General features: G+C 43.0%; 1 protein-coding gene across 12 annotated transcripts in view; it reads left to right on the forward strand.

Annotated features, from left to right (window-relative positions):
* Positions 1-1,321: 1,321 nt before the first annotated feature.
* PLEKHH1 (pleckstrin homology, MyTH4 and FERM domain containing H1) overlaps positions 1,322-16,265 on the forward strand; it is a 57,444-nt gene continuing 42,500 nt past the window's right edge. For 3 of the 12 annotated variants that reach the window (XR_004357526.1, XM_032690300.1, XM_032690311.1), the window contains exons 1-3: positions 4,661-4,843; positions 8,438-8,541; positions 11,569-11,744. Coding sequence is in view for 11 of the 12 variants with exons in the window: in XM_032690300.1 (XP_032546191.1) it covers positions 11,604-11,744 (141 nt within the window). In the remaining variant the exon portion in view is untranslated. Of the gene's footprint in view, positions 1,642-1,896; positions 3,639-4,504; positions 4,531-4,660; positions 4,844-5,612; positions 5,829-8,437; positions 8,542-11,288; positions 11,477-11,568; positions 11,745-16,265 lie in introns of those variants that run through there. The other 9 variants (XM_032690305.1, XM_032690306.1, XM_032690301.1 and 6 more) reach the window with 9 other exon arrangements.

Consider the following 16,265-nt stretch of genomic DNA (forward strand, 5'->3'; position numbering starts at 1 on the left):
TCCCCCATGTTGTTTGGGTCTCTTTCTCTGGTGCAGCTTTTTGCACTGTGCTTCCAGAGACAACTCTGTAGATAGGTATTTGCCTATTTACATTTCACAGGATACCTGGGGAAGCAAAATTACCATAGGCTGCTGCCTACTTTGCCTGAGCTTCCCTCCCTCTGGAAAGGGAAAGACCTGATGCTGCCTCTCAAGGAAGGGCTGAGGGATATGGACTCTCTCTCTTGCAGCAGAACTGTGGCCGTCCCTCACATCACCGGGGCTGCCAGAGCCACAGGTGCAACGCTCCAGGGCTCTTCACGATTCCTTCCAGCACCTTATCACAGTTCCACCACCCTCTTTCAATGCCTCCTTTACCTCAGCATGAGCAGCCAGGCCCCTCAACCTTAGGGCAGCAACATTCAGTTTTGTGAGTGTTGTTGAGCCATCTCTGTCTGCATAGTTGCAGCATCTGGACGTGACACAGTTTACCTGTGACATACATCATGTACAGCACCAGTTGCACAGCAGTTACTGCTGTAGGCTGTAGACTCAGAAACAGATTCAAAGAGTGCTGTGGTATGTGGGAACCTTTTGGGCTGCATACCAGCCAATGCCAGGCACAAAAAGACCAAACAAAACAAATATACTTGCAAGGACTGTTTTCCTTCTCCTCAGCTTGAAGACTCCCACATGCCATCCTTCTTTCTTCCCCACTCTGAAACAGGAGTTGAACAGGTACACACCAACATGCTGATAACAATTCCAAACTGACTTTTTAAGCACCAGTTGTCTAATCTATGTTCTAGATAAACCAATGAGAATACAAGCATTAGAAAACATTAATTATTGTGAGAGATGTTATATCTCTATATTTTTATAAAAGAGAAAGTTAAGTTTTTTATCACAGGCTGCTTTAGTGATAGTTGATGGCTTCTTATTCTATCAGGAAAAGACATAATGAAATCTGGTATGTGGAAGCCGAAACTGGAGAAATCCAGAGATGAAACAAGGAGAGAGCTATTAATACTGAGAATAACACTGAAGTTGCCCCTGGGATGACTCCCTAAGGAAAATGGGAATTTTCCATTGTTTTGCTCTGTGCCAGTCAAAACTGTATATATAAAACATATGCTCTTGCTCAAATTCTGGCTTGAATAGTAGACATAAGTGTCTTTGTGTGTGAAGTGTGACAAGATGACCATAATGCAATCAAAACCAGCTGACAAAGTACCTGAGGGCAATGGTTTCCTGGCCCTCCCACTGGGTCCTCCCACGAGCAACTAGTTTGCAGTGAGGTGATCCACAGCTGCCAGTCTCTTATTTTTCTGCTGCATGAGCTTGTCATTGCTGATTAGAAGGGAAGCAAGGTAGGGGGTTGCAAGTCTGTGTTCTGTCTGTCAGCACACTGCAAGCCCAGGAGAAAGAGAGTAAAGGAATTAGGCACAAAGGCTATTTTCAACATCTTTAAGCCTGTAACATCGGTGGAATTCAGAGAACTAGTATGAAGCCTAAGTTGCCTGTGGAGAGAGACAAGTACCTCAAACACATGTTTCAAGGTCCTGTCTTGTTTTTGTGCAAGTTTTTTCCCACGTAGGATTGAGCCTTCTGTGGAGCTCTGACGCATGGACTTTTGGTCTGGCTGGTGTCCTTGCCCCTTTGGTAAGTTTTCAGCAGTGCTATGTCTGGAACGCAGTGCCCTCTCCCACCTGCAGAACTATGACAGTTTTGCTTATTAAGAGAAAGAGTTTCTTCTGCTCTCATCTTCTGACATCTCGTTCTCATTTATCTCTTTGTCCTTCTATTTAGTTATCTTGGATATGGTCCTCTTAACAAAGCAGCCTGTGCTTGAGTTGTGATAATGATAGTCTAACAGTACTAGTTCTCTTGGATCTGCCAGTGAATTTGTTTTGTTAGTAAGATATTTGCTGTTTATAGTAAATTTTATTTTTTGCTGAATGATTTGTCTGCAAATTGGAAAGACCTGATATACAGTGCTTGAGCAGCCATATTAAAGATAACTGCCAAGGGAAATCACTTGGGAACGATGAGATACTACTTGCTCTTCTTACAACCTTCTCCATCTGAACTCCAAACTACTTTTCTATTTGCATTGTTTAATGGAAGCCACAATTTTATTTTTTTAATAACAATGTTTTAAAATACTTTAACAGAAGCAACAGAAGACATAAGGAGGCATAGCTTTGAAGAATAATTGCATTAAATAACGGCAGCAGGTTGTGTGAGTGCTGATGTGGTTCTGGGCCTCCAGGGGTTAAAGCAAGGTGTGTGCAGGCAATTCTTGGGGAGGTACTTTGTATAAAGTTCAGTGGCTGAGGAATGTCCTGGCAGTCAAGCTTCATTGCCTGGGAAAAACACAAGGCCAGATTGACATTTCAGTAAGTGATACGACCTGGTTGGCTTTGCTGGTGCAAATGAGAGAACCTGACCAGTGCCTTTAAAGGAAGAATAAAAATACCTCATAAAATTCAGATTAAGAAGTACTGTGTTTGCATGCTGTGGCTGAAAGGACCAGGAATAGGATGGGGAACTTGAAGGGAATAGCTGCTTTTCCCACTTTGTCTTTGGTCAGCCTCAGTTCAGGAGGGGATTCTGTAAAGGGTGAAGTTAGCTTTTGCCCTCTGAAATACCTAAAGGGAGATACAATTTGTGCTGCTTCTGGTTATTTATTACAATTCTTTGATAACTGGGAATAATGATTAATACAGGCTCACACTCAACATACAGATTGTAGGCAACTGGAGTCCCTTACACTGGGAATTGGCAGAGAAATCTCTTTGGGTGATACTGTCCCAACAGCCAGCTCCATCTCTGGCTGTATTCCTGCCTATCCTTGCTCAACTGGCCAAATGAGAGAGCTCCTCACCAGATGCCTATTTCTTTTCAGTTCTTTGCCTGTCTCCATTTGACTCTCCAGCCACCTCTTTGTAGTGCTATCCTGCTCTATGCCTGAACCAGCTCCATAATGTATGCTTTGTCTTTTAGCTAGAAAGGAACAGGCAACTTCATTCAACCAAATTCCCATGAAACTGGAAATCGATGACAAATCTAAACCAAAACCATCTTTAGGAAACTGCAGCATCCTCAGAGTCTTTGGAAATCTGACTATTTATTTGGATAATGAAGTGTAGATTTCAGAGTCTGCCTTTATTCACTCCAGTGTCCAAATCTTGACCTTATGTTTTTAGTTATATTTTTATATTTTAACCATTTATTCACATCAGTCTTTTCATTTGTGCACACAGTAAGTGATTTGATACCCACTGTTTCTCTGCGGTGACATCAGTGAAAGCACACTATCAACACGAGGAAAGAATTTACAATGCAAGTTTAATAAGCAGAACAATTAAGATCTTGTTTAACCAGGACTAGTGAATAGTGTTGCTTACTGTACTAGGAGATACTTTTGTTCAGTTCTCCTGCCTCTTCCTCCACAGATTGTTGAAGCCTGTTTATTTCAGCCTGCCTTGTTTTGCAAGAGCTGATTTGCGTGAGGTCTCAACAGGAACCGAGGTACAGTTTCAGAGCATTCGTGGCTCTCTCATAATCACTCAGGACATCATCATTCTGGTGCAGCCCTTCCCCAACAGGCAGCGAGATTACCAGGTCTTTGTATAACACACGTAATATAAATTCCGGTAAGTCACTATATATTCACGTAAGGGATTGCTGCATGTGAAGTAGCTCTATAAGTGGTGGCCTGATGACTGAATAAAATATTCTGTGTGCTGGCAGCTATCATTAGAAATGCTTGAGGCCCTGGACCTGTTTGTTTGAGCCATTTCATCTGGGAGATGGCACAAGTACGTGGGGCAGGATGGTGTCCTCTGGTCAGGAGAGGTGTCATTACACTACTTAGATTTTAATCTCTATCCCGGCACCAACCTCATGCCCTGGGACTGCCTACAAGAAGTGAAGGGTGCTTCAGCCGGAGCCTGGAACGAGCCAGCAGCCCCTCACGGCTGCAGTGGACGGTGAGGGCAGCGTGCTGGTGTGGATGCCAGCTGCCTGCCCGGCTGCTCCACGAAAAAACATCGCAACTCTGGCGGTCTGTTTGGGAACATCGGCTCCGAGGGCTGGAAGGTAACTGCAAGGAGGATCTCAGGAGACTCGGTGGCAGCCCCTGAGGGTGCAGGGTGGGCGGAGAGGGGGATGCCTCCGCCCGCGGCAGAGCGTGGCTGCCGCTCTTCTCCTCTGGGCCGGGCCGCCCCGGCACCCGGCGCCACCCGCCCCACCTGCCTCGCCGCCGAGCCCGAGAAGGGGTTAAAAGCCCGGGGCGGGTGATGTCAGTTCCTGCGCTCCTCGGGAGGGCCGGCTCTGATATTTGAGCCGGGCTCTCCCGTTCGAGGGAAACCGAGGAGGGAATGACAAAGTGCTGAATGGGACAGGAGTCGTGCCGGGCACCTGCCTGCCGCGCAGCCGCCGCGCCCAGGGCCAGCCCCGCCGCCCCGCGGGCCGGGAGCCCCGGGAGGCCGCCGGCTGCGCCCGCCAGCGCCCTGCCCCGCCCGCACGGACACCGCGCCGGCCAAGGTGAGTGCGGGCGGGGGGCACCCCGGGCGGGGAGAGGGCGGCCGAGTGCTCTGGAGAGCCGGTCTGTGCGGGGCTGGCTGTCACAGCCTTTCTTCCCCTTCTTGTCTTTCTTCGAAGGTGATGGTAAGGGGACTGGCGGGAGCGTTCTGGAGGTGATGTTGTGTCATCTCTGTTAACCGAGGTTTGCCTTCGGGTCTGGGACTTTGGCCCTGAAGAGGTGTGGAAGAGATGGGGGGAGGAATGGCCACACGAGGGGGAAAACGCAGCCCAAGTGTAAATGTGTCTAAGTCCTGCGGTTTCTTCTGCCTTTCCGGTAAGCCTCGGTGTACAGGGCAAGACCTCCGCAGGTAAAATGGCACAACCTGGAGCCCCTGTTCCTGCCTCCTGGCACTCTTAGTAGCCAAGCCACCTGCACTGATGTAGAGGGGAAATTATTCCCCGCTCTCCACCCCCCGGCTCGCGACAAGCCTTGCCCTTCTCACGGCTTTTTGTGTTTGGGGTTTTTTTTTCCCCTCCATGCTCTGCACATCCCAGGCCGCACTCCTGAACGGGAAATGACTGTGTGGCTCAACAATTCCAATGGCCTCAGGGCTAAAAAGCTGGGGGGTGAAACTGGTTATGAAGTGGAAAATGAGATGGCTGCGGACAGGGAGTTGATTAATAGTACGGGATTTCTCCACTGAGTTTTGCCCGTACTGCTGACCCCTTTGGTGTTGATGCAGTGACATGGGAGGAAACCTCTCTCCCTTCATGTGTTACATTTATCACATTTCTACTGATTCTTTTATAGTAAGATGGTAGCTAAAAGTTAGACCAGTATTCACGTCTGGTGTTCAGGCAGGGTCTGGTGCATATTACTGGCAGGTGCTCAGAACTGCAGTCCTCCTGTGCTGACTGAATCCCCTATGACAGCCTGGATAAACTGATTGCTGAGCTGAGGAGACATTTGTATTTGAAATATGGAAATAGTGTTTCACTTGTCTTCTTTGTTTGCACTGAATGAACAAAGTGCAAACACTTTACTTGCAGTTATATCTGCAACTGAAAGCCTTCATGTTGATTAATTGTTTTTATTCTTAAAGGGCATTTTAGATGGAAATATACAAAGTATCTGAAGTGTTGTGAATTCTAGTCTGGATCCACCTACATCTGGGAAATCACTTGATCCTGGTCTAAAAACAAACAAACAAAAAACCCCAAAGCTCAGAAAAACCTCAAAAACCCAAAAAAACAACCATATGACATCTTGGTATAAATTTTGGCTTCATCAGAATTACAACTGGATATGGGCACTCCAAGTAAATATTTATTTTGTATATTACATTTAGTGTCAGAACTGTCTCTGATGTTGGTCGAAACAGACAGATATATGCATGAGATTTATAGTTTTGACTGCATTTAGCAGTTGGCTCAGTCATTTTCCCCCCACTGAGTTCTAAGGACTTCGTAGCTCCCATTATCTTCACTGACAGTTTAATATGTTTGATGCTTAGAACTGAAAATCAAGTTGCTCTTTAAGAAGCAGCTGTATGCATTTAAGAATTAAGTTTTGAAAATCTCAGCTTGTTTGAACAAAGTGACTGCTTCCTATTTTCCAAATTCCTAAAGTAAGAGTACTGCATCTGAAAATATCTGACTCCCAACTTATTCATATGCCTAAGGGAAAAAAGAACCAGTTTTATATAAATGTATAACCATAAATATATAAATATGGTTTAGATAACCATATAAATTCTTTATCTGATATGAAAAGGACCAATATTTGGGAGAGGCAGGGGAATCAAAGAATGTAGTGAATAAAGACTGTTAAGAATTATGAAAAAAGGCACGTGAAATGGCAGATCCAATAGAAAGAATTTAAAGTCAGTCTATCAAAATAAAGTTGATACTGTAATTCAGAGAGTGAGACAAACTGCTTACCTTGAGGAGAATGGGGGAGAAAGAGCAATATATTTTAACAGTAAAAGAAATTTCAGAATAAATTTTGTAAATAAAGTTATAATTTAGGGGTAAGTATCAGACATTGTGATACAAAATCTTTCTCTGAAAAAGCATAAGGTTTTTGCTAGAGGGGAAAAGCTGTAATTCTAGTCTCTAGCCTTCAGAAATAATTTGGTATGATGACACATGGGGAAGTTATTAGCTTAAGTGGAGGAGATGGGGATTAATAGAAGAATGGTAAGATAGACAAATGACAAAAGAGAATGTGACAACACAGGGGTGAAGAAGGGTCTATTAGATGGTAGGTATTTTACTAGAAGAGTTGACTGACAGAGGGGATTAATCTAATGACTCAAAGTAAAATTGTGTGTTAGAAGTAGTAATAAAGTGGGCATAAAACCTGGAAGAGCACTCTTTAAAATCAGCAGAGGAGGAAAAGATATGGTTATACTAATCAATCACAGGGTAACCACGGGCCTGTTGAATTTTGCAATCAGAGTTGATAAGGTTGGAAGGGACCACAGTGGGTCATCTGGTCTGATCTCCCTGCTCAAACAAGGTGATTCTATAGCACGTAACACAGGATTGCATCCAGATGGTTCTTCAATATCTCCAGTGGGGGAGACTCCACACAATTCCATCCTCATGTCTAGATGGAACTTCCTGTGCATCAGTTTCTGCCCATTGTCTCTTGTCCTGTTGTGTGATACCACAATGGCCAGTAGTACAGAGAATATTGATCTTTTGGAGATCTGACTCAAACGTGAGCTTTATTAATCTGTTCTAGTGCCATTGTAATTACCCTCCTGCACTCTGAAGTCTGGCATTTGCAAAGGAAAAGCCAGCTGAGATTCTTCTGCTCCAGTTGTGTCAATTTGTCTGTGAATGTCGACCACCAGTATAATATGGTGGAAAGTGCTAAATGCCTTTACACAAGGCTTTGGTATGGGTGCATGCTGCCTTTCAGATGCAGTTGTGGTCACCCATGACTGTGAAGGGGAGGGAGAAAGATAAAACCTGACCCTTTTATATGATGTGGTCTGAAGCTGGAACAGGTGCAGAGCAAGAGTGATGACCTTTTCTTAGGAGACTAGAGGAGCCCCTTATCTCTAGCCTTGCAAAATCAGGTCTCTGAGGGGGAGCTTTTGATATCTACAAACACATCAAGAGGTAAATATGAGGAAGGGGAAAAAAACTAACTAAGCTGAAGGGCACTAATCTACAAGAATGAACAGATACAGGCTGATTATGATTCTATTTATGCTGGTAACTGGAAGGCAGCTCGTTAGATGGGTGAGGTTCTAGAACAACAGGAACAGTGGGAGCAAAACTGCATGCACAGTTCTAGGGAAGAGAGTGTTCATTTATGAAAGGGATTATATGATGCAGTTGTCCATAGTGAAAAGGAACAAGGTGTAATGATTCAGGATATCTATCCCAGTCTTGGACTTCCTATTCAGAATAGGGTATTTTAGTTCAATCAAAAGTTATGGACTGTATGGGAAAATTACTTTTGCTCTGGCATAAGCTGTGTGGTACATCAGTTTCATTTTGCTTTGTGCCATTAGAGTTCATCCCATTCATTTGTATGTCCTTTTTGAACTTAAGCTTTATGAGTAAAGACTAAAATCTCTTTATACTTGTATGAAAGAGAACAAAATTTCATTTGAGAGCTGAATTATTATGTACAAAACAGAGTTAGCTGTAAACAAACTTATGGTGGTGTAGCATCCTTTTATGACTTAGTGCCCTCTTTTGGCTTGGGAAAGACTGATAGCAGTACCTTAGAGGGAAACCATGCAATGCTGTGATGTGTACCAAGGGTAACCTGGTTAAATGCATGGCAAGGAGCTAGGGCTAGAGATTAGATCAATGTGCTGGATGGGCTGTGGAAAAGGATGGCCTTTGTTTCTGTGAAACTGTAGGTGTGCTGCTTGTAGAATAGTGGTTTTCTTTCCTATTGCAGAATGTTTTCAGTGATGCAGTGCTGGACACATGAGCGTGCCTTTGCCTTGTTTTACTTAAACCTGCCTTCTGACCTGGAATAATGTTCCATAATTCATTGGAAAGGTAGGCAACTTGCTGTCTGGGAGACTTTGTATTACTGAACAAAGCAGCCTGTCCATAACATAACTTGCAGGTAGTGTTTGTAGCTAAAGGGTATAAAATGTGTCTTCCTTAACTCGGAACATCAGAGATTTAGCTGAATAGAGTGGCTTGCTGTGTTATGTATACTCACACTATTATATTCTCAGGGTAACTTGAATCTCAAGTCTTAGGAGTAAATGACAAGTGGGTACAACTAGAGGGACATCTTAAACTTTTCCACTCTGCAAAGGCAGATGTAAAGGCAATGAGGCTGAGTGACTTCATTGCTCTCTCTCAAGTCTTGGTCTGTTCTTTGGTCTGTCGCAGCCTGGGACTTGTGAGTTTGTCTATGAGCAGGTGAGAAGCTCCTTTAACAAGTAAGGATTTAATTGTTTTGATGAAGTTGAGCTAATAGCTGTTCTGGCTATGTAAACATTCATTATTGTAGAATAATACAGCTGACTGCTGGACTACACACACTGAGTTGATCTTAAAAACCTTTTTGTTCACAAATGCCTTATTATTCCACCTGAAGTCTGGAAACATGGGGGGCCTTGCACTCCATGCCAAATTTCACAAGTTTGTGGTACGCTGTTGGTAACTAGGTGAACTACCATCAGACCTTCATGATGCAGTCATCATCACTTTGTATAAGAAGAAAGGCACTCAATCAGATTGCTCAAATTACCGTGGTATTACTCTGCTCTCCATTGCTGGCAAAATCCTGGCAAGAATACTCTTGAACAGACTAATACCCGCTGTAGCAGAGGGAATTCTACCTGAAAGTCAGTGTGGTTTCAGAGCCAACAGGAGTACCACAGACATGGTATTTGTCCTCAGACAACTGCAAGAGAAGTGTAGGGAACAGAACAAAGGTCTCTATGTAACCTTTGTTGACCTCACCAAGGCTTTCGATACTGTGAGCAGAAAAGGTCTATGGCAGATTTTGGAATGTTTAGGTTGTCCCCCCAAGTTCCTTAAAATGATCATCTCATTCCATGAGGATCAGCACAGCCAAGTCAGATATGGCAATGCACTTTCTGAGCCCTTTCTAATAACTAATGGTGTGAAACAAGGCTGCGTACTCGCACCAACCCTATTCACAGTCTTTTTCAGCATGATGCTCCAAAGGGCCACAGCAGACCGTGATGATCAGGACGGTATCTACATTTGATACCGTATTGATGGAAGCCTTTTCAGCCTAAGGCAACTGAAGGCCCACACCAAGACCTTAAACCATCTTGTCCATGAGCTGCTTTATGCTGATGACGCCGCCCTTGTCGCCCACACAGAAGCAGCTCTGCAGCGTTTAACATCCTGCTTTGCAGATGCTGCTGAGCTCTTTGGGCTGGAAGTCAGCTTAAAGAAGACAGAAGTTCTCCATCAACCTGCACTTCAGGAAGTCTTCCATCATCCCCATATCACCACTGGCCAATCAGAGCTCAAATCAGTGCAGCAGTTTAATTACCTAGGTAGCCTCATCTCCTTGGATGGTAAGATTGACGGGGAGATAGACAACAGGTTAGCAAAGGCATATAGTGCTTTTGGAAAACTCCATAAAAGAGTATGGCATAATAAACACTTGAAGAAAAGTACCAAGAGCAGTGTTTACAGAGCCATTGTACTGTCTACTCTCTTATATGGTTCCGAATCATGGGTCATCTACCACCACCACCTGTGTCTCCTAGAACGCTTACATCAACGCTGCCTCTGCACAATCCTAAACATCCACTGGTCAGATTATGTGACCAATACATCTGTTCTAGAACAAGCAGCAATCACAAGTATTGAGGCCATGTTACTGAGAACACAGCTGCGATGGGCAGGGCACGTCTCAAGGATGAAGGACCACCACCTCCCTAAGATCCTGCTTTATGGTGAACTTGCCACCGGCTGCCGCAAGAGAGGAGATACAAAGAGAAGATACAAGGACTCCCTGAAACAACATCTCAGCCTTGGCCATATTGATCAACATAACTGGTCTACTCTGGTCTCAAATCGGGAGATCTGGAGACACACCATCTATAACGCTGCTGTTTCCTTTGAGAAAGCACGCAGGATCACCCTTGAGGAGAAAAGACAACGCAGAAAGAATTGTGTCCTGCAGAATATACCACCTAAGGAGTCTTTCTGCTGTGCCTTTTGTAATCGGATATGTCTATCTTGTATTGACCTCATCAGCCACCAGCGTGCTTGTAACAAATGTGGATAGAGCCTTCCTAAATCTTTGTTCGCGAAGCCTAGTCATGACTGACTATGCATCTTTTACAATGAGCACAAAGTATCTGAGATGTCTAAATAGTTATTGAGTAGGAAAATAAAACAACTTCACAAACTACAGCTTTCTCCACTTTCTGGATTTGTATGTATCTCTTGATGTCTGCAAGGACTTCAGTAGAGCAGCATGTTTTGTCTTAAGCTTTAACTTATTCCTGGATGAGTTCTCTTTATGTTTTAACAGAGCAATTGTATAGATACTGGGGCACTTCCACTCTTACTATGGGCTGACTGTATCAAGTAGTTAGGGATTGGGAACAGTGTTGCATAATACATCACATCATCTTAACACAGTCTGCATGAGATAAGGCACTGGTGCCCCTAATTGAAAATATGTGTGTTGTGTGTGTGATACGTGAGTTATATTTAGGAAGTTTTAATGACTATGAGAGTACCATACTGGTACAAAGAAGCCAGAACTAAAGCTACTAATCTCTGGGTAGAAGCTGAGCAGGACTGTAAGGGTAGTGGTAAGGCTGTTTCTGGAATATACAGTACGATGCATTAGTAAATTATTTACTCACTCTACAGGTAAAAGTTTATCCATTAAGAGTAACCTCTGGCAGAGGGCAATATCAATAACTCGGGATAGTACCACTTCATCTTCTGCTTGGGGAAGAAATTGCCTGTTACCAGTTCTGTAAGATGGACCTAGGAAGACTAGACACAGGGGGTGATAAGTTTGTCCTTCTAAAATACATTTTTTTTTTTTTTTTCCTTTCTATATTGTAGGGTTTTTGGAGCACCTCAGATGACATCCTAAATGGATGATTAACTTCACAATGGCAGAACTCACACTGGAAAATGGCAACTGTATGGACTGGCAAAAGCGATGCCTTGCGTTGGAGTCCCAGCTCTTCAAATTCCGCTTGCAGGCAAGCAAGATCCGAGAACTGTTAGCTGAGAAGGTGAGGCAGTGATGATGACTTCTACTTTGCAATAAGTTATGACATGAAAGCAAAAAGTCTGTAAGTGCTGAGCTATCCAACAGAACTGTTACTTGCAGTAACGATTTCTTTCTTGATTACAGTATGTTTTTGCACTCTGCTTATTTTACTCAAGATGCAGAGATGTGCCTGTCTGAGTGGTGAAGGTGGCATTAGTGAAAATAAGAATTTGGCCTTGTTTACTGCAAAATCACCAAGTATTTGGACTCTGGTGGAAAACAGTATGTCAGCAAGATTCTGGATATCTAAAGTGACTGAGGCAGCTGCAGAACAAAGATGGGTGCTGTGGGTTAGAACATCAGTATTGGGACTTGGCTGACAACAGAAAAGCTTATAGGAGTGCAAATTATGCTATAATGTTAAAAAACTAGACAAGGGTACATGTATTACCATACTGTTAGAATAACATTTTATATCCAGTCAAAACATTCTGGGGATGCTGAGGAGCAGGGCCAGATATTTTGAGATCTGAATGTTAGAAACTTGCACAGCATCTGTGATTTTAGAGGCATCTCCTACTAATCTCTTTCAAGTGTACTCAGTGAATTTGTTTACATCCTAGGGGAGAGGACTGGCAAGATTTGAGGGTTTTGTTGGAGTTTTCTCTTTTGTTTTCATCATGGTGTGAATTTTTTGTGTTTTTTCTTTACCTTAGATTGAGTTGTTTTTCAATTCGAATTAAAGCTTTTTCACTAAATTGTATAAAATCCAAGTTTGTAGGTTGCTGTGGGGTTCCTTCTTTTTTTTCCAAATGTGGCTTACATTATCACAGTCCAGTCCAAGATTGCTCAGATATTGCTCAAATATTTACTGTTGGAAAGTGAGAACAGATTCTTTCAGTCACAGTTTACTAATGATATTAAAATCTGTACAACTAGCTGCAGTTTACTGTACCTGATGACATACGTTCTAAACTCACTTTTGCCCTATTTTGTATTATGTAACTTCTGTGTGTATATTCTTGTTTGTTGATTTTGGATGTAAAAACATCAAAATGTCGGCTACTTCAGAGTGGAGTAATTTTCATCCTTGCTTTCACTGTAATTACATTTTTAGTAATGCCATATAGTGCATGAGACATTCATTCTACCCATCATATTTTAATAAATTATACAATTTTATTCACCCTTTTCATCTCTTCAGGGTAGCTTCTGAGGTGGACCTTGGTAATTACTTACCTTGAAAAACATTGAAAGTAGTTGTAAAGTCCATTTAGATAAAGGCACATGAAAAAAATAATTTATAGATGTGGCCCAGGTCTGGTAAAGAGAATCAGTATTCATTTGCTGTGTTATGGAATCTGTGTCCTTGTGCTTTCTTAATATCTGTTTTGAGAAACTTTCTGACTACCCCCACACAAAACAAACCTACGTAGAAGACTTTCTTTCTGGAGAACAGACTTGCTAGGTATCTTTTGACTATTTCTTTAGGGAGGGGCTCCATGGTAGGGAATGAAATTTTCATCTTCTTCAGGGGGCTCCTCAAGGGAGGGACCTGACTGCCATTAATCCAGCCTCTCAGTCAAAGCGATGTTAAAATTAAGGAGTAGCTTGGTTCAGTGATCAGGTTATTCTATAACTACCTGTACAGAACTGTTGTAGGCTTACTTGAAGGTTCAAAGAGCTAGCAGGCTTGCAATTCTCTGAATGTCATGTGGGAAGGGGAGAGCCTCGGGGACTGTGGGGCAGCTCCAGCAGGCCCTCCTGCTGCAGGTGGACTCAAGGCACCAGAGCAGTTGCTCCACACACAGTGCTCATGCTGAACACTGTTGTTGGGAAGTGTCCTCTGCCTCAGGTTCCCAAGTGGTCTGTAACAACTTGCTCAGAGATCCTCCTTCCCTTCTCAGTCACCACAGGGCTCTCCAGCAACAGGGGCTTGTATCTGTGCTGCATCCTTGTCCCACTCAGGTGGCCAGTGATGCAAAACTGAAGGAGATAAATGGTTTATGATAGTGATGCCAGCTTCAGGGATTTTTATCATAGATTTTTATAGCAACTGTGATTTTTAATCTTTTTTTTCTCACTGTTCTATCTGAGAGAATCAAGAGATTCAGACTTATTTGAGAGTACTGCGTTTCAAAAAAGGTTTTTTGAGGTAGTGTGGGGGGTTGATTTTGGAAAAATGTGTAGTGGGCACAGTTTGAATCTGTGTTGCCAACCTGTGGTGAACATTGTCCTGAGATTCTCCCAATATGGTTTGTAGCAACAGGGAAATTATTTTTTAAAAAAGTGATTTAGATGGTGAAAGTGAAGAACAATGTTAACAGTGGTGTGATACTTGCTCACCAGCCAGGTTGTCTCAAGGGTTTTGAAGTGACTGATTGAAAGGCTTGGAAACCTGATCCCCCACATTTTAAATTATTCTTTATAACTAATTTTATTACTTAAAGACAAGTTTTACTATTTTAACTCACAAAAAACCCCAACCACTCATGCCTGGCATTGGTAGTACAATGTGCTCCAACAGTTTAAGTACTTGAGATTTTTAAAATCCGCTTAGATTGAATAATCTAGATCACAGTTCAGAACATGAGGAATTTAAAACCCAGTGGTTTAACTGCCAGTGCCCTAGTTCACATGGTGTGAACTTCCACGTTGACAGCCTGGTCTCAGCTATTGAACAGAGCTGCCCAAGCTGGGCAGAGCCTGGCTGTTGGTCAGTACGGCAGAAAGACTCTAGCCCCTGGTCCCCCAGACAGAGCCCTGCCATCCTGCTGGACCCCCATAGGGCACAAGGCCCCTGGGTCCTACCTTGTTGTGGACATGAGTGGGGATCTATTCTCTTTGGAAACTGGCAGTTGTTTTCACTCTGTCTTGTACACACACACTGAAAAGGGATACTCCTCTGTTGGTGAGCGGCATAGTAGATCGTTGCCTTGGCAGCAAGTTGGCCTGGTTAGGAGTGAGCACTGGAACAGAACAACAGGAGGAAAAGGAAGCTGAGACATGCAGGAATTTTTTTTCACTCAATTTTATGTAGCCTCTTCTGAGCCATCAGGAGAGGGAAAGCCTCCGTGAATGGTTGATTGGAGGATCTTTTGCAGCTTTTAGAAGGGCCATCTGGGTAACATTTAACCTGCTTCTATCTTGCTTCAATAAGCAATGAACATTTGGAAAAAGGCTCTTTTGTGTCATGCAAGCATGGCTATTCAACTAGTCCTGTTTCTCCCATACAAACTGTCTGGGCTGATGTTTGGGAGAAGAGTTTGATGAGTTGGGCTTGGTCACTAAGTTCTTTATATGACCTGAGTCACGTTGCTTAGTAGCATTTGTCAAATTATAAAGCATTTTGAATGAAAGGACCCATGTAAGTACCAAGCATTATTATTAATTCATTGAGGGATTTGAAAGAGCCTTACAAGCATAGGTGTATTAAATCTGAATGTGCTCCACTGAGACCGCTGACACTGGGGATGAGCAAAATAATAATTTTGTGTACATGAGAAACACAGTTCATAGTAGTAGGATGACCCAACAATGTAGTACAGGAAGTTAAGAAAAGTACAAGTTCATTTAAGGCTACAGAGGGAATTAGGGTGACAAAAGTAATTGATTTTGACTGGAACGTAGCCAACTCATCCTGGTTGCAAAAGAACTTTTTAGTGATCAGGGATGGTCCCAGCATATATTCTCTGTCCTGATCAGGATCTAGAACTGCTAGCAATGCAAAGCAAACTGTCATGAGGCTGGGACAACAATGAGTTTTTCAGTCAGAACAGGGTTGTCTTAAAATAACCTGAGTCTTTCATGGAGATTGCCCACCTTTGGAAAAAGGCTCAGAGTTCCGTCTGTGCTGTGAATGTAGACCCTGTCAATTAATCAGAAAACTAATGGAGATCATTGATTCTGAAGCTACTGTCTTAAACAGCCTTTGTTTCACAAAGTGTATTATGTCTCCATAATAGTTATGTTGGCATCTGTCTTTTGCCAATATATTTTGCTGCTACCTATCTGTGGTGATGACTACCCAGAGACTAACAGATAAATGCATGGGTACATCACTGTTCCTAAGGGACACATACTTGTGTTGTAGCACAGACCACTGCTCTCAGTGTTAGATTGCCTTGAGCTCAGTCTCCTCCAAGACTCTAATAGTCTTTGGTTAGAGTGACATTGTCTGTGCCTTGTTCTGTGGCATCTCTCTGATCCTCTGCCAAGCAAGCATCCTTAATTTGGATATTAAGCTACATAGACTGTGATATCCTTAATTGCTCAACAGAAAAAGTAAACCTGAGAGGTATCGTGCTAAATGTGTCACTTTCTGATCTTCATGGTTTGAATTTGTCATTGCTTTTTTAGTTACATGACTACTGAGATGTTTGCATATATGTACCTTTCTGGTATGTTTGTTGATAGGTGTCAGTCTGCTCTTATGATCAATGGGTGCAAATGGAAAGAAGAATTGTCTTGTTGTTGTCTGAAAAAGGGAAATGGAAAGGCAGGAATGCTGCCACATCCATTCTGGGTGATCAACCCGAGAGGA

This window comes from Chiroxiphia lanceolata, chromosome 6 (genome assembly GCF_009829145.1).
Source record: "Chiroxiphia lanceolata isolate bChiLan1 chromosome 6, bChiLan1.pri, whole genome shotgun sequence".
Lineage (NCBI taxonomy): Eukaryota > Metazoa > Chordata > Aves > Passeriformes > Pipridae > Chiroxiphia > Chiroxiphia lanceolata.